The sequence below is a fragment of the Thunnus maccoyii genome, chromosome 15 (genome assembly GCF_910596095.1).
Source record: "Thunnus maccoyii chromosome 15, fThuMac1.1, whole genome shotgun sequence".
Classification (NCBI taxonomy): Eukaryota; Metazoa; Chordata; class Actinopteri; order Scombriformes; family Scombridae; genus Thunnus; species Thunnus maccoyii.
In genome coordinates this window covers 30,892,085-30,910,238 of record NC_056547.1, presented here as the reverse complement: position 1 = coordinate 30,910,238, position 18,154 = coordinate 30,892,085, and the positions used below count along the sequence as shown (strand labels likewise).

Sequence of the window (18,154 nt, the reverse complement as noted above, 5' to 3'; positions counted from 1 at the left end):
ACCCCAGTACTCAGCTTTTATTAGAAAATGAATGGCATGACAATGTGATCATTTTCTGTCACTTACCGTTTGTCTGTAATTGATTACCAAACATTTGAAGGCGTGGCCTGATGCACTTAACGGGCCATAACTCTTAAATACTGAATTGGATTGTGACAAAATTTGGGAATGCTGCACATAACGCCACATTGCACAAGTGTGTAACATCTCATACAATTCTGCCCACAGGGGGTGCTAAAGTAGCATTATAAATTGGTATTTCTGCAATTCTGTTGTCTTTAATGAAATAACTTAGTGCATAGGTTCTCCGTGAGAATCTCTAACATAGTGAACCATGACACCAATAGCCCCACCTTGTGGTCATTAAGGAAAAAACAACCATACTACTTCATAAATGTGATAGCTCTTAAATGTAATATTCCATGGTAACAAATTCAGCAAAGTTGTTCAAATGGGGATGCTGAACAAGTCTGTAGTATTTAATACAATTTCACCTGTAGGTGGTGCAACAAAATTTGAAAAAATTGCTGCTCAAGCAGAAACTGGTGGTGGCAGAGTCAGTAGCAGCAACTGGCAGCAGCTTCCAGCAGCAGTGGCAGCAGCTTGCAGCTCTCACAGTTTTTTTTAGAAATTGCAGAATTTTCTAGTTAATTTTATTATGTTGCTTTACCCCAGTGAACAACATAAATAATTGTTTAATTGTATAGAGACAGACTTTACCCGTCTTCTAATGTATGCATTGAATTGAACATGTGCAGGTGTTTGTATTGTGTCCAATTCCTTGTAATTATTCTTGCAGAATGTTTCCATTTCATCCAAGCTGCTTGTTGTCCCACTTTCAAATAAAACACTCATAAAACATTCATATTCTGACATTTATTCAATACACTGTGTACAAAAGAACTCAACTGAAAAAACATTTCATACGGACAAAAAACTGAACCTGTCTTAAAAAGAAACACCGTTCTCAACATTGTATCAAATTAAAAAAAACATGGAGGGAGCAACAAAAAACATTACATTCTTACAGTCCCACAAGAGACACAAAGGTCATTGTTTTCACAGAAAACACTGGATATATCTAACCCACAGAGCGCTTCAGCATTCACCTGACTCTTAAACACTGACGACCCTTCTGGATACACAGACAGCAGCTCTGAGATCAGGTAGATCTCTTTGCTCTTCTGACACAACAGCACATTGACACTCATGATTGTCATGCCACACGCACACACACACACGCACGCACGCACGCACACACACACACACACACACACACACACTTCAAGCTGACTGGGAGCTGCTGAGCCACAATGTGTGATAACACACACTGCTGTTGTTGCTTCTTCACAATCTCTTCACATTCAGTGCCTGCTGCTGTATGCAAAGAAAAAAGCAAGGCCTTCCTCAGGTCATTTTGTTTTGGGGGCGACTGGGAGGAAATTAAGTAGTTTAAATACTATCTAGTTCTTGTTCAGGCTCAGTTTTAATAAATCATTGCTGTGGCCTAAGTGCTTCCTAAATTTCTGTCTCTCATTTAAGAATCATGTCGAGGGGAAAGACATGGCACTAAAAACCTGACTGATGGATTAACAAAACTAAAGGGAATATGAAAACAATATCACAGATGTAAGTACAACAGCCACGATGAGAAGGGAATTCTGTGGAAAGCCTTCTGCTGAGTAGGAAGCTTCCATTTGGTCAGCCGTGTTAATAGTGTGGAAAGTGACGGGGCAGATAGGCAGCTATAGTTGCAGCAACTATTGACATAGTGGGAAAATGTGGTGCTTTGATTCAGTTGCACTACTAAAAATGATCACAATAAAAACAGTCAGTCCCATCAGTGATCATCTCACAGCACCTCTCTTCCTCTTGTTCTGTGTCTCAGGTGACGCAGAGCTCACTGCTGTGGGTCAGTCTCAAGCAGAATGACTGCAGACACTTTACAGTGGAGGATAGAACTTCCTGCTCATCCTATATGTCTTTACCAGCAGTCCCAACACTCTGCAGTGGTTTGATCACAGGAAATGGCTCTTCCAGAAGCCAGCAGTTCACACAGTTGTTCCTAGGTGTCACTCAGTGTCCATGCTGTGGGTGCTGGTTATGTTGGTTGTTAGCGGGGTGGTTGGGGGGCAGTGGTGGTCCGTTTACGCCGGGGTGATAGAAAGCACAGTTGCTCTCATATCTGCAGCTTCCCTTCATCATGAAGTGGCGACACACAGGCCTCTTGGACATGTCTGACAACAGAAAACATACCAGTATTACAATCATACCACACACACATACACATACACCCAGTCTCCAATAAGGACCCACACTGTACATCTGTACATGATCTACTCTGTATACCATTCATTCTTAATTCAAACTTAATTTGCTGTTAATGTTTTACATTTGTCTTTGTCTTTTATATTAGTATCAGTATAATGATAATTTTCACAGCACTCCATCAGTACAACAACAGAGTCATGTCATCATGGTCACCACTCTGCTGACAACACTTTCTCTTTTAACAAGAATATTGATATAGTTCACTTGATCTTTACCAGTTGGTTCTGATTAGCAGTTAAATCTCTGTTAAGCTTCTGTTGATGAAACTCAACACTTCCTACCCAGATGTTTCACATTAAAAGCCTTCCAGTGGCTCTAGGAACAATCCTGAACTTTGCTGTACAGAGTTATCTACCCATCTCTTTCTACCCATTTATCTTGGTAGGCCATTAATTTGAAACATCTGCAGGATGTGTTGAGTTTCACTAATGGGAACGTAAAAACATTGCAGAGGAGTTTAAGTTATTGGGAGTACTTCTGTTGGCAGTAATATCTCAACTCAAGGTCCACTTACTTGTTTGTTCTGGAGATTTTGATCGAATCATACAGTTCTCATCATCATTGGTCAAAAGCTCCAAAAGCAGTGAGTAAAGGGACCTTGAGTTGTGGTTTGTAAAGTGAAATGAACTCTGAGGCTGGAGCATTTGTGTTAGTGTTGTCAGCAGAGGGTGAGCATAATATGACTCTACTGTGGAAAGAATCATCATACTGAATGTATCATGTAAGCTGTTGTTAGTTTGTTCTTGCTGACCAAAGCTATTATTTGAGACTCAACCATTAAATACCGTTCATGTTGTGTCCTCCTCTGGGACCTCCTCGACCTCGGCCCCTGAAGCCTGGGTCTCCTCCTCCTCCTCCTCCTCTGCCCCGACCTCCTCGATGGAAGTGCCCTCCTCTGTGGGGCCCTCCTCTCATGGAGTCCTCTCCCCAGTAGTTGCCGTTGTCTCCACGGCCCTGGCCTGGCGGCGGCCCCATCATGCGCGGGCCTCCACCGGCACTGAAGGGCGGTCCATGATTGTGAGGGGGAGGGGGATGGTTGAAGCGGGGACCGCCAGGCGGGTAGCCGCCGTTCATGGGCATCTGCATGTGCATGTTCATGTTGTTCATGTTGTTCATCCCTGGACCGTGGCCCAGCAAGCCCTGGTTGACTGGACACAAATGAACTAATGAGTGATGGGAGGACCAAAGCAGGTGGACATCATGCTGTGAAAGGAGAACATATCCAGCTTTATAACAGTGACAGATAAGTTGAGTTTACCTGGTGGTGGTCCAACTTGGTTCTGGTTCTGGGTCTGTTGCAGTGAGCCCAGCAGCTGTTTGATCTTGTCTGAGAAGTCGGGCTGCTTGATTAGGTCTTCAGTAGACTGGTTACCAGAAGCACCCTGAAGACAGACAGCTGTCATTAGCAATACAGTAAAACCACAAATGCACAGTTTTTTTAATCCAAGACTTATTTTACTCATGAAAGAAATATGAATTGAGTGCACTTTGATAAGCAAGTTGAAATTAAGTGAATCAGGGTCCAGAATGTAAAAAAAAACTACATTTCTCCTTCTGAATGTTGTTGTAAAATCCAAAAACAGAATTGACCTTGGGGCGGCTGTAGATCAAAAAGTAGGGCGGGTTGTCCACTGATCGGAAGATCGGCAGTTCAATCCCTGACTCCTCCAGTCTGCATGTCAAAGTGTCCTTGGGCAGGATACTGAACCCAAAATTGCTCCCGATGGCTGTGTCATTGGCATGTGTGTGAATGATTAGATCCTCCTGTTGAGCAGGTTAGCACCTTGCATGGTAGCCCCTGCCATCAGTGTATGAATGTGTGTGTAAATGGGTGAATGTGGCATGTAATGTAAAGCACTTTGAGTGGTCGGAAGACTAGAAAGGCACTATATAAATGCAGTCCTCTCTCTGAGTATGCAATCATGTGTTTACCATGATGGAGGAGAGCAGCTCTTGTACGTTGACAGTGGGGGCCACAGGGTTGTTGACAGTGTTTGTGGCTTGGGGACTGCGGGAGGTGTTGCTCAGGTTGCCCATGAGGTTGGCCAGGACGGGCGGCAGCTTGGAGCCCTCGTTCTGGCCCATGGCAGAGCCCTGCTGGGATGTGGTGTCCATGGGTTCAACGTAGCCGTCATCCATCATGGATGAGTCCTGCATGGGAGACCAGACACAGCGTTAATGACGCAATGTATTACACACGCATGCATAGGGAGAGAGACATGAGGAACAGAGTGTGTGGTGTGTGTGGCATGTACTAACCTCATCAAGAGGGATGAGACGGGGAGGCATCGGTTCATAAGGCTCTGGATCTGGTTCATGTGGACTGTCAGGCACACTAGTGAGAAGAATAGATGAGAAACTATCAGCACGCATCATATCCCATATCCTCCCTACTGCAGGAAGGTCAAAGATTCTGATTTCTTATGAACTGTTTTCACTTGTCCTACCTCTCTTTACTGAGGAAGATCTCCTGCAAGATACCCATCTCGCGGTCCCTCTGGGTAAGTTTCTCTGTGCTGTTGGACCCGGAGGCAACCAGGCAGCCAGTTAACGTCAGGGGCCTCGGGGGTGTCCAAGGAACCCTCTCTTCCATAGTGTCGTGGGAGAGCCGACGGGCCATCTCAAATGTCTGCCTGTCCATCATCAGCTCCCGTTTGGCAGCCTCACCAAAGTCCTTGATCTTGTTGACGTTGACTGTGAGTGAAGATTAGTTATGTCATTAATAACTGATACTTTTTACAGAAACATTGGTGTCTTAGAAGAGTAAACATCCTACTTGGGCATGTGGGGTATTCCTCACCTCTCTCTGTCTCATCCAAATCAAAGTAGAAGTAGTGTTTGAGCTGCTCCTCCTCAGCCCAGTGAACAGCCTTCTTCTTCTTGCCCTTTTTGGTTAAGCTTTCTTCTTCTCCACGTGGTTCTGCCAGAGCATTAGGCTTCTCACCTACAAATATCAAGAGAGAATGAGGAAAAAATATATTAGAAGAACGGTCTCATTTCCAATGCAACTGAGAAAAGGGAGTATAATTTCAAAGAAGACAGAAAGTATATTCAGCTTGATACAAGTTCCCTTCATTTAACTCTATTATCATCATCATCAGGAGCTATTCAGGTGACTTAGGGAGGACCTCACCATTATCAGAGGCCTCTGGGTCCTCAGAGGGAACAGGGGTTCCGGGCTGCTCTGGCTCCTGGTTTTCATCAGGAGTGGCGGAGGCAGCAGTTTCAGGAGATGACGGTTTAGCAGAAGATGAATATGCAGATGGTTTGCTGTCAAATGGACTCACCTGAGGACAGAAAATGAAGGCAGAGTGAGAGGTCTGATTATATTTTATTATAAAAGAGAAAAGCTGTTGACTTCTGAAATAAAGCTGTTCCTACATATTTCAAAGCCTTGTAAGAGGAGATGGACTAATGCTCAGATTCAGCTGTTCCTTCACATATTTGCAACTGATATTTATACCAAGGGAAATTACTACAAGGACCACAAAGTCCATCATGCTCAAGTGAAGTTTCTAAGACCAGAACTTATTTCAACTGCATTTCACAGTGAGCGGCATATGCAGTTAACTCTCAGTTTGCATCCTTTGCTTAAATGTTCAATGAGAAAACAAAAACCCCGGAAAAAGCTGGTAAGTGAACATTTATCTAGTAAGTGAAACTTTATCTAAGACTGTCTTTTGTCAAACTACAGACAATGGAGAATGATTCTTTATGTGAAAATATTCTGAGGATGTTTTGGTGTGATAATCAGCGAATATATGCTGATACTAGGCTGAACACAGCATCACAATTGCTACCTTGTTAGATGTTGGGGAGACAGCCTTGGTGCTAGCAGGGCTACTGGTACCGGGCTTCTTCTTCTTGATTTTGATCCCGGGCACTGGAGCAGAGTTCAGAGCATCTAGGAAGCCTGTGCACTCCATTGCTGCAGTGATGACACAAGAGAGCAGTGAACACCACAGCTGCTACATCACCATCATCTTATTAACAGATACAATTTGATCTTCATATGTTTGTTTACACTTACGTTGTGCTGGAATGATCTTGACTTTGATCTCTTTGGCAGAGTTGGAGGGGGTATTTAGAGGTTTGTACTTCTTCTCCTGAGGAGGAACATCAAATGGACCAGAGCTGCAGGGGGAAAATAAGCATAAAATGGAACATGTAGGTACTATCATCAAGCAGCTGAGGGCAGCAGTAAGCCAGGTGCACGCCTACACCACATGATGGTACTGTGCTCACAGAGAAACTGGTGCAGTACCTTGGCCTCTTGAGGACTGGAGGCTTGATGTTGTACTTGTCGCCCAGCTGTGGGGCGGTGGGGGTCTTCTTAGCAGGGGCGGGGTTGGGAGTGTCCATCTCTAATCCTACACAATACAAAACATATTGATTTATAATAAAGAACTTTTTAAAATCTAACATTCAGAGCCAAGTCCATCTCATCAGGTTAAGTTTACCTATGGAGCGAATCTTTGCATGGCTGGGTGCATGAGCTTTCGGTTTCTCCTTCTTCTTCTCTTCCTCTCCACTCTTCTCCTTCACATCTCGCAGCGGGACCTTGCTCTCTTCTTTTTTCTTTTTCTTATCTACAACATAAATACAGTTTAAAACACATACAGACTGTTGCGAGAAGAAGCTGCTGTGAAACAAGAACAGGACATTTTTTAAAGTAAAATGATCCATCTTTACCAGCAGGAGAGTTGCCAATGCTCGATACACTCTGGGAACGGATTGTTGCCATCCAGCCATCTACAAGCACTGATGCCAACTTTCTCAAATCTAAAAATAAAAGACGAAAAATTCCACACTGCTTTGATATACAGTATAGTTCATAGCCTGTATGGCCATAATAATACCACAATATATGACAGACTATGCTATAAACTGACCTTCAGTCTCTGCACTCTTGCTCAGCTGCTTTACCAGCTTGGCTGTGTTGTTCTGAAAAGAGAAACAGCAGGTAAATACTACAGTTACTGTAAAGTGCAGTGTAGTGGAGATGTGTGCTGGTGAATAAACTGAGTCAGTACCTGTTTAAGGTGGTCCACTTTGAGAGGCAGCTTCTGCAGTGTGAGCAGGATGAGCTGCAGCAGAGGGCTGTTGTTGGTGGTTTTGGAGTAGGTGAGCCAGGAGTTGAGCAGCCTGTAGCCACCAACTCTGATAAACCTGGATGAAGGAAGGGGGACAATTGATTTAGAATAAAGCAAGTCTGCAAAGGATTGAGATGCTCACTGATTATATTAACAGATCAACAAAACATTAAAACATGATAATATTTATTAGATTTATTCATCTTTTATGATAAGATTGGTGGTATTATTAGATAAGATCAAAATAAAAATTCCCTGCCCTGTCTTGGGCAAGCCTCACAAATACATAGTTTCCTTTTTAAAAAGGGTCAGTCATTTGCTTGAGTAACAAGTGTTACTCAAGCAGAAGGAAATAGTGCATTTGATGTGTTTTTAATGATTTTTGGACAACAGTGGAGTTTTACAGCACAGAGGAATATGATATGTCAGGCTTTGGATACACACACAATACTTGTTAGCAGACAATTTTGTTGTTGGTTTGCATCTTTTCATAGGAATAAGGAGCTGGAACAAGGAGCTGGGTAAGTTTTGATTAATCAATTTATCAGGATGAAATGAAAAAATAAAACAACAAAAGTTGTATTATTATACTATAGGAAACTAAAGGACTTATACACAGTAAGTGAGGCCTACCTGTTAAGAACGTCGTGGGATTTTGTTTGCAATAGGATGTTCAGGTACATACATCTACTGACCATCTTGGTAGAAGCTTTCATCAGGCTGTGTTGAAAAAGAGCAAAGGTGTAAAGATATCACCTACTGTAAGAGTGATTATATAATTAAACAGTTAAGGATCAGAAATGTGTCATGCCTAGTTCCAGCTCCTCACCTGAACACCTTTGGGACTCCCTCCAGGCTGCGGAGCTCTCCATCCTTCCCTAAGAGAGCCTCCACTCCCTTCAAAATCTCTCTGGGGTCCACAGGTCCCCCTGCCATATCTGAAATGATCACCTCAAACAGTTAATGCACATGCTAACAGGACACAGGTGTATTACATTTTCTGGTGATGATGGCTATCTTCTGCCTTTGGTAAAATATTTTAATGTGCTGTTTAGTGAGGACCATTTGCCTGCCAAATAAAAAAGGGGGCTCCACGGTACAGAATTCCACCCAAACTATCTTTCAGGTTTAGGACCAAACAACCATAACCCATTTTGTTAACCCCTCCTTCCAAAAAAGGTACAAAGGATGTACAAAGGATATTCCTTCAACACCAAAGTTCAAAAAGCTGGTGCACAACACCCAAATCAGGAAAACGGAAAACATGATCCAGCCAGCAAGGTCTAATCAACACCTCAGAGCGTTAGAGCAGAAGCATATTTGTCAAGAGGCCAAACAATACCACATTACAGCAACTTTCTAGTAGAGATTCAGGGGCAGGCTGTCCAGTAAATGGTTTGAATATTATGCCAAGAGAGAATTATCTAAATAAATAATCTGACTGACATGATGATGGTATATAAATCCCTAAGGGTACAGACAGCAGTGTTTTCTTCCATCCACACAACACTCTGTCGCTCTAGCAGTCAAACATCCAAAGTGCACAACAGCGTCAGTGTGTTGCCTCATACTTGAGATGTTAGTGGAGTGTTTCATGTGGCCAACTCGACACCGGTTCAGTAGGGACAAGGGCAGGACACAGAAACATATTCCATAGTTCCAGAGTTTCTCCTCTCTGGGACTTGCAGGGCAGGACATTCAGCCTGACAGGATATATACTTCTGTGTGTGAGGCAACGTTTTCTATTCCAGTTCAAGCTATGATTAATGAGGATGCAGCAGTGTAAATATAAAAATTGGTGCTTATAAAATTTACTTATGAGCTTTTTTAATTTAATGAACTTATCTTTTTCCTATTTAACTATTTGTTTCAAAATACCAGAAATAAAAAACCTCTCTTTACCTGGGTATTACCTTTTACTATTAATATGCATTTTATATCCATAACTACTTACTTTTCCATGTATGTCATATCTATGTATCAAGCACAAAAGTGAAGATCAAAGTTTTGTTAAAATAAAAATAGCAAAAGATTGATATTTGAAAGAAAAGTTACTGATTATGATTTATCAACTTTTTAATAGCATATCTCTATCACAATCACACACATTTATGCAACAATGCAATTCAAACAAGGAGAATGTGGGGAAAAAAACCTACTTGTAAAAACCTATTTCACTCATCAATATGGAATCTGGTGAAAATATGAATGTACAAATTAAACGTGATTGAAGGAAACTGTATGAAGAATGAAATGCTTGAAAACTGTAACTTTTGTTAAATAATCATCCGTGTCCTATCTTACATTCTAAAATGTGGTTATCAGACTGAAGGTTATCTATACTGGACTACTGTGGTGTTAATGACATCACTGTCATCTGTTCCAGCCAGAGGGTACAAGGCCACTTACTGCCACCTACAGGTTAATTTATGTTCACACACACTGTGCTGTATGAGGAGTTACACAATAGAGACATGAATTACAAATAAATACAATTGTTAGTGCTACATCAGGTGACAATGGTCTCAACTGTCACACAACAAACACTATAACACAAAATTGTACTGAAAGGTGGTGGATTTTTGGCATCATTTCAGAAAGTCTTGGATATGTCCAATGTGATCCAAATAAAGACAGCCAAGACCAAGACTGTTGGCCCGTATGACCATCTTCACTTTCTACAATTAGATCAATTATCATGTCAAAAGGTCTTATGAATAACCTCCACATGTCTCATGATAGTGGCTGATTGGATTGAGCCTGACAAGCATGCACTTGTTTCTCCGCGTTTACGCATTTTATGATTAACTGTTTTAGTACCGATTTGTCAATCCACGTACAAAACTTGCAACTGGTTGATATCAGTTCATTGAAAATGTCATGATGTGAGGAATCAGTTAGGTCTTACCCGTGAAACTGTTGTAGTAGAAGTTTTATATAGTCTCAGACCTCCACAACACTGCAAATAACCCAATGCCTGTAAATGTCACAATTGTTACACATGTACACAAAATCAGTTTTAAACATGGCCCTGGTTCCTGGCTCGGTGGGAGTGAAGAACATTATTTGTGAATAGTCATACTTTTGTGTTATTACATAGGTTATATCACTAGTACATTATAGAAACACGATATCTACAGCACTCACTGACTAATCCTAAAAAAAACGTTATTTACTACAGTTTTTATAACAGTTGCAACTTCAGCCATGACTATGAGCAAGTCAACGCTGCATATACACCAAGGAGAATCAAAATGAATCAAATAACAGTGTAAAACGCCCTCGGTTATATAAGGGCAGTTCATGCAGCCTATAAAAAGGCTTGTGCTTAACCTGACATCTGTCACAGCGGAGAACAGGCCTGCTCCTGCGGCTAAGCTGCTTGATAAAAGGGGAGGGAGCTGGAGGCTGACTGCTAATCCCTCCCTCTGTTAACCACTTCGACGACGCCATATCAGTCCCTGAACAAACAACAATGGCTCTCATAGCAAAGACCGGGCTGTTTGGTAGAAAAACAAAACGACGAGCACCAGATATCTAGCATCCCATTCGCAATTGGCAATCAGACAATGCAATGGAGCTCAATCTGTACTTTGTTCTGCATTTCAGGTTTGTAAAAACTTCCAAATGTCGCTCCGAGGAGAGAACGGCTAGCCCCTGGAGCTGTCCGAGGACGAAAAGCACACCAGTCCACCATTTTTTGTCAATCCCGACTGTTTGTACTTCGAAAGACCACTTCGCTTGAGTCATCCTGCAATCTTTATCCACAGATTGCCGAGTACATGATGCGGGCATTCGGGAAGTCCCTGCGCTATCATTATCGATATTTCAACACACACACACACAGTGCTTCATAAAATATGTCCACAGTCTTCAAACTAACGCAATCTTTATGTATAGATTGCATTGGATAACCTATTCGTTCCGTGGAGGAGCCCCTACAAAACAAGTTGGCAGGCAAAAAGTCCGACTTCATGAGCTGCTCTTTGCTTTCTATGACTACGGCAATCTTTATGAATAGATTGCTTATGGTTATTTTACGAATTTACTGGCTATATTTAGTTTTATTTGTACAATTCGTCAATTCAGTCTCACACACAAAGAAACGGAGCCTTCTGTCTCCGTCCACTTTCCTGTGTGAGCTCATACTAAAGCATTGTCTATATTCAAATTGTTTGCCAAGAACAAAGCTAACTTACGGTGCCTGCTAGCCAGCTACCGCTAGCTAGCCTATTATCTACGGCTATTTTCATTTGATGAATCACTGTTCAATTTAACTCCAAAATCAACTTACTATTGATAATATAGGTCCTCAGCGTCTCGGGTATTTTATAGTGTGCTTTTCAGGCACTTATATCTCTTATTTCATTAATTTTATATCGTCAACCTTCATGGTTTTAATATCAACTGAAAAACTTCTTATGGGTGGGGCTGTGGTAGCTAAAGGCTAGCCTTTCCTTCAGGAACAAACTGGAGGCAAAAATAGTAATCAAATGTCCATTACTTGAAGAAAAAAATATGAATTTGAGTAGAGTTGTTCAAAGTCCTCGACGGTTCAGTCTTCGGCAAAGCAAATTCATACCTGAAAAACACATAAGAAAACACACATTTAATTTCAATTCTCTCACAAACTTCGTCGTTCTCCGTCTACTTCAAAGTCCTTTGTTGCTTTATAAAACATTCAGTAGTGACTTCGCCTTAAAGACAAATAAAATGTTGAAAACAAGCCCCGTTATTTTTCTGACTTCACTTACCTTTGACTAAATCCAGGAATGAGCTCGAAGAGGACGGACTTAGCTTTTATACTACGTGACGATTTTTACGTCACAGGCAGCGTTTTTTCTTGTTTTTCGCTTAAACAAAATGGTGGATAATCGACCTTCACTGTCGGTCAAGGGCGTAATGGCGTAGGCTACATTTTGGGAACTGTTGTGTCGAATTGCTCCCTAAATTCACCTTAAAACGACCAGGCTTTTGTATTATGCGAGAGATACTAAAGAACACCATCAAATTTTGTTAGTTTAGCAGGACTGTAGGTATTCTTTGATATATAAATTTAATTAATAATATTTCTTCAAGATGGCGACTGGTTTGCCTCTCAGAGTGGTAGTCACATGCGCTAGTTAGAGAGAACGATACATACAATCAATCTTTTATAGCCAACAAACGAAAATAAAAATGACAGGATGTGGTTTTATAGTCAGTATAATAGATTTATCAATGGTTGCATGTCAATATAAAATTGAATGCCTGATAAATCTCGCTTGATCTCTCACCTTTCACCTTCAACCCCACTCGACAGACAAAAATGGCTACCTCATTGCAAGGCATCGTGAGGGTCCTGTGCCGTCTGTCGCCATCAATTTTACATCCAATACGACAATATCAGGTATAATATTGAATTTTCTTCTTGTTATACATGCCTATCATCCGATTGACATATTTGCGATCGCCTGGTTCGAATATTTTTACATGTTGTCAAGAAATGCTGGACGCTGCCAGGTTGCTGTAAAGTTACCAGTTAATTTAACAGCAATAACACTCTTTCATCATAATATATAATATGGCTCAGTTAGGTCAAAGAGCTGTTTGTTTCGGCTTACATCCCGTAACATTCATGTTAATGATCACCTATTAGAATAGGGTCGTATACTATGTTAAGCAGTGTTAATGCTAATTTAATGTCTTAAGTCATGCGACTCAACGCTATATTTCAAATTTACAGGTTATTTAGCTTCAATGTTTGAAAGACAAATTTAAACCGACCACATTCTTATGGAGGATGGCAGACATGTACGTTAGTCATTGGGCTTCATGCATCCATCACATTTAACCCAAGCAGCCTCTTTAATTGTGCACACAGATAGCATGAGTGGTGGAAGAAATATTCATATCATTTACTTATGTAGAAGTACCAGTACAGCAATGTAAAATACACCATTACAAGTAAAAGTCCTGCATAAAGGGTTCTACAAGAGTAAAAGTACATAAGTATTATCAGCTTGATGTAGGAAGTATTGCAGTAAAAGTAGTGGTTTGGTCCCTCTGACTGATATATTAGTATATAACATCATTAGATTCTTAATACAGGAGCATCAGTGTGTAAGCAGCATGTTACTGTTGTAGCTGTTGGAGGTGGAGCTAATTTAGTCCAGTGGTTCCCAACCTAGGGGTTGGGCCCCTCCAAAGGGTCACTAGATAAATCTGAGGGCTAATGAGATGATTAATGGGAGAGGAGAGAAGAAGAAACAAAGTTCTGATACACAAATCTGTTTTCAGTTTTTTCTCTGTCTTTTGGGGAAATACTGAATCATTTGAACATTTATTGAAATGAAACTATGTGAGAAGTTCAGAGGGAAAAATCACTATTTGGTGGAGCTGTTAACAACTCATACATCTGAAATATGACCCCGACTACACACTGCTACACCAAAAAGGTTAGAAACCACTGGTTTTATTTTTAACAATGTGTTGTATTTTAAAAGCTTGTTATATTATCCATTGTGTCAAATCTTCATCTGAAAAGTAACTAAAGCTGTCAAATAAATGTAGTGGAGTAAAAAGTACAATATTTCCCTCTGAAATGTAGTGGAGTGTAAGTATAAAGTAGCATCACATGGAAATACTCAAGTAAAGTACAAGTACCTCAAAAGTGAACTTAACTGCAGTACTTAAGTAAATTTATTTACTTTCCACCACTGGATGGCAAATTTTGACATGCTGAACAGCAAAAACACAGGTGTAATTAATCGCAGTAACAATGGCTGATTTTATAGTGCACCACCGTGGCTTCCTTGGACACTTGAATGGAACATTTTTAAAGTCCCCCTACATTCAAAAATACGTCTGTCTTAATCCTACTTTCGGCTGTTTGAGCTTCACTGTGCAGAATGGTGTATGTGAAGAGTTTGACACTAGAAGGCTGTTTTCACACTCACCTGCTGAGAATGGAACGTTTCTCTGTGCTCACTGAAAATACAATTTTAAGGGGCAGGCCTACAAGCATGACTTTTGACATCACAACTATTTTGGAGCCAATCGTGGTCCAGTATGTAATTTACACAAGTGTGATGTGGAAACCTGAAGCCTCCAGTGCACACACACTGAGAATGGACTTTACAGTGAAGTAGTAGACATTTTGTGTCTAGCAGTTACACTTTTGAAATTAAATATATTTGCATATTTATATATTCTGGACTTTTTAATGAGGGACAAGAAGAAAATGCGACTTTAAAGATTTTAACACAGTAATTATACTGTTTTATTTTGTGCTATCAGACACACATTATTGTTCCAAGCAGAGTGTTTCTATACGTCCTCATACATGTGTGGAGGGGACATTTAATGTTATCAGTTCCACCTGTGCTTTTCCTGCTATGACAAATAATGTCTGCTGTGAAATGGTTTGTTGTGAGGGTGTTTGGTATGTCATCATGACAGTGGGGAGATGATTTTTCTTTTGTATCTTCAGTCCTGTCTTCACAGGTTACCTGCAAGAACATGTCCAGATCTCTCTGCATTTGCACCTCCACGTCACTCTCTCTGCCAGGCAGTGTCACTCCAGGATGAGGATGCTGCTCGGGCTGCTGAACCTCTCATTCGCTACAAAGACAGACCCTGGGATTACTTGGAGAGTGAAGGTTTGTAAAAAGAAAACAAGTCTGGTCTTTAGCAGCTACACTTGGTTTTGCCAATAAATCCCTTTCCCCTGACAGAGTACATTGAGAGGTATGGAACCAATCCAGTGTGGGCAGGCTACAGGAGGAACCACAAAGGAGGCATTCCCCCACAGAAGACACGCAAAACCTGCATTGTAATAATCTATTTTTTAGTTACTTCAGATACCTTCCACTAGTTCCATGCATTACAGCTGTCATTTAGATTGACCTCAACACTGTTTCTGTTTCTTTAGAGAGGAGACAAGATATGTGGAAACCCATGTCCAATTTGTCGGGATCCAAACGTTATTGTCCATCATCAGGTGGGTCATCATTTTAATCACTGTGATGGCCTTACCACACATTAGAGTTTAGTGGTATTGTCATATTCTATTATAAGAATCTGGGAAACTGGAGGTTTTTACTTCTTAGCAAGCAATGTATCAGCTTATTTAACAGACATGTCCCTCCATGAGTCTTTCTATTTATGCAAAAAAATGCTCTATATTCACTATGTAGGTTAATGGACAAACTCGGTTCTTTAAAGTAATGTAAAAATTAAAAGCTATATATTGGGGTGGCTATGGCTCAGGAGGTATAGCGGGTCGTCCACTAATCGGAAGATTGGCGGTTCGATTCCTGGCTCCTCCAGTCTGCATGTCAAAGTGTCCTTGGGCAAGATACTGAACCCCAAAATGCTCCTGATGGCTGTGCCATCAGTGTGTGAATGTGTGTGAATGAAAAGATTTCCCCTGATTGGCAGGTTGGGACCTTGCATGGTAGCCACTGTACCCACTCAGCGTATGAATGTGTGTGTGAATGTGACACTTAGTGTAAAAGCGCTTTGAGTGGTCAGAAGACTAGAAAATCGCTATGCAAGTACAGTCCATTTACCATCTATATGCAAGTTTATGATGACAAAATGATGACATAATACCATAGACTGTAAAAAATATGAACGTAGTCACTGTGACATCACCCATTGGTTTGTGGGCTGCAGTTTTGAAACATGGATGTATAATAAGAGCTGGATAGTGCACTGCTCAGCCTTGCAGCCAGTTTTTCCTGGTGGCCACTTGCAGTATTGCAGCAAAAAATCCCCCTGTGGCCCAAAAAGCATTTTCCCCATAGACCACCGCTGTAAAAGAGACGTCTGTAAAACTGTTGACAGGACACCTTGAACTGCAAACAAGGTCAATTATGACTCATTCTATTATGAACCTTTGATCCATGGAGGTTTTATATTTGTGAAACTCCTCGAGCCAAGAAAAGCGATTTAAAAATCTGTGACGTCACCACAATGTAAAGTCTATGAGCAGAGCGTGAACTTTCAGGCAGGGCCAGCAGGGGAAACACTACTGCGCATTTTCAGTGGGCCACACAACATGGAAGCAAACTTGGAAATTGTTTTTGGCGTACCAGCCGAGCAATTCTTATAGGACTGAATGAGCGCCATTTTTAGTCTGGTATCCAGTTCTTATAATACATCCATGTTTTGAAGCCTTGAGTTTAGTGATTTCACCATCGCCATCTTTTATTTCACCATCGCAATGTTAAAATTTTTGGAGCCAGAAGTGACCATATTTGGACGAGAGGGTGGAGCTGACCATAGCGCTAGCTGCTTGCTTGGTTAGCACGATGCATTTACAATCTATGGTTAACAGTGATCATGCTAATGATAACTTCTGGTAGTGAAAAACAGGCCTAAAACCATTAAAACAAAATGTACTCACCAGAAAAACTGAACATCCGACTCCTTAGAGGGTCTTTTACCACAACCAAATGCTGAACAAAACTTTTTTAGGCAACCAAAATGTTAGAATTAACTTAAATGAACTGAAAACACACTGTGAAATGGCAGCAGCTATACCTATACTCTGTGAATGTGGGGTTACACCATGGTTACATTTCGTAATCAATGTTGTCACCGCGGTAGCGACTTGTCAATCACAACATAGCCACGCCCTAAAGTATACGCTGCTTTATCATCTATTTCACTCTTAAACAGGGCCATAATTTAAAATGAACACCATGATGCATTGAAGAAGACTTGAAACTAGTGATCGAGACCATAAACTCATTACGAAAGTGTTTACTGAGGTAATAAATCAAGTGAGAAGTAGGGTCTTTTTCTCAGATTTCATACAATCAGACTTCTTTTTGCAGCCAGTGGAGTTGCCCCCTGCTGGCCAGTAGAGAGAATGCAGGTTTAAGGCACTTCAGCGTTGGCTTCGCTTTTCAGACTGGGAGCTACCTGCTTGCATAACACTGGCATTATTGTATAATTCCCTCAATTATACAATATATATCTTACATTAGCACATGTATTTAGCATTAGACCACAGTTATACTTAAAGTCCCCCTCCACTCAAAATGTGCTTTAATATTTCTTCACTTGAATGTTTGAGCTTCATTGTGCAGAATGATGTATGTGCAGTCTGTTGTCACATTCATCTACTGAAAGAGCAAAGTTTCTCTGATTTGTGTCATCACAGCTAGTTTGGAAGCAGACTGTGGTCCAATATGCAAATTACACAAGTGTGATGTAGACATGAGGGAGGAGATGCCTTGAGAATTTTGAACTAGTTAACTGAACTTTTTTTGTGGAAAGGGCACAGTGAACTCAAATTATTCCAAGCAAAGCATTTTAATGTCTTGAAGCATGTCTGGATGGGATCTGTAACATGTATATGATTGCAGTTTAGCTGCATGCTTCATTCTCTCTCTTAATTGAAATGTGTCTTCTCTTGTAGAATGTGAAATTGTTGCAGCAGTTCATCAGTCCCCACACAGGAATGGTGTATGATCCCACTAGAACTGGTAAGACACCATGTCACACGGCCATTGAGCATGTCATTAAAGTGAGTGCATGTATTGATATGTACCAAGCGGGTCATGTTCTGACGGTTTTTCTAGGTGTGTGTATGAAACAGCAGAAGAAACTAAATGAGGCAATCGACACAGCACGAGACCACGGTACGTTACACAAAATGTTTTATTAAGTGCTTTGAGGTCCCCATTTTGTAGTTGTCTCTCTCTTTTGAACCCTGTTGATTTTAAATATACATTACT

General features: G+C 41.0%; 2 protein-coding genes across 4 annotated transcripts in view; one reads left to right on the top strand and one right to left on the bottom strand.

Annotated features, from left to right (window-relative positions):
• Positions 1-856: 856 nt before the first annotated feature.
• ppp1r10 (protein phosphatase 1, regulatory subunit 10) lies at positions 857-12,265 on the bottom strand. 2 transcript variants are annotated; one of them, XM_042434515.1, is made up of 19 exons: positions 12,179-12,265; positions 11,719-12,006; positions 8,254-8,362; positions 8,058-8,144; positions 7,365-7,500; positions 7,224-7,275; positions 7,024-7,113; positions 6,792-6,920; positions 6,596-6,701; positions 6,362-6,465; positions 6,132-6,259; positions 5,465-5,618; positions 5,132-5,275; positions 4,779-5,025; positions 4,591-4,666; positions 4,264-4,482; positions 3,590-3,713; positions 3,117-3,479; positions 857-2,237 (listed from the first exon to the last, which is right to left on the bottom strand). In XM_042434515.1, the coding sequence occupies exons 3-19, from the start codon at positions 8,358-8,360 to the stop codon at positions 2,077-2,079; spliced, it is 2,427 nt and encodes an 808-aa protein (XP_042290449.1). In that variant the 5' UTR covers positions 8,361-8,362; positions 11,719-12,006; positions 12,179-12,265; the 3' UTR covers positions 857-2,076. The 2 variants fall into 2 exon arrangements, with proteins under 2 accessions (XP_042290449.1, XP_042290450.1); XM_042434516.1 differs by having other exon boundaries at positions 5,465-5,522.
• A 50-nt stretch (positions 12,266-12,315) lies between these two features.
• Positions 12,316-18,154, top strand: part of mrps18b (mitochondrial ribosomal protein S18B) — a 6,859-nt gene continuing 1,020 nt past the window's right edge. The window contains exons 1-7 of one of the 2 annotated variants that reach the window (XM_042434518.1): positions 12,316-12,460; positions 12,727-12,813; positions 14,896-15,064; positions 15,140-15,237; positions 15,337-15,405; positions 17,836-17,902; positions 17,999-18,058. In XM_042434518.1, coding sequence (XP_042290452.1) covers positions 12,733-12,813; positions 14,896-15,064; positions 15,140-15,237; positions 15,337-15,405; positions 17,836-17,902; positions 17,999-18,058 — 544 coding nt within the window. In that variant the 5' untranslated portion in view covers positions 12,316-12,460; positions 12,727-12,732. The remainder of the gene's footprint in view (positions 12,461-12,726; positions 12,814-14,895; positions 15,065-15,139; positions 15,238-15,336; positions 15,406-17,835; positions 17,903-17,998; positions 18,059-18,154) is intronic. The other variant, XM_042434517.1, reaches the window with a different exon arrangement.

Coding starts and splice junctions, on each gene's coding strand:
- ppp1r10 (XM_042434515.1), bottom strand. CDS start 8,360: ATGGCAGGGGGACCTGTGGACCCCAGAGAGATTTTGAAGGGAGTGGAG. Junction 4,667..4,778: donor ATCTTCCTCAGTAAAGAGAG/GTAGGACAAGTG, acceptor TCTTCTCACTAG/TGTGCCTGACAGTCCACATG. Junction 4,483..4,590: donor GTCTCATCCCTCTTGATGAG/GTTAGTACATGC, acceptor TCTCCCATGCAG/GACTCATCCATGATGGATGA.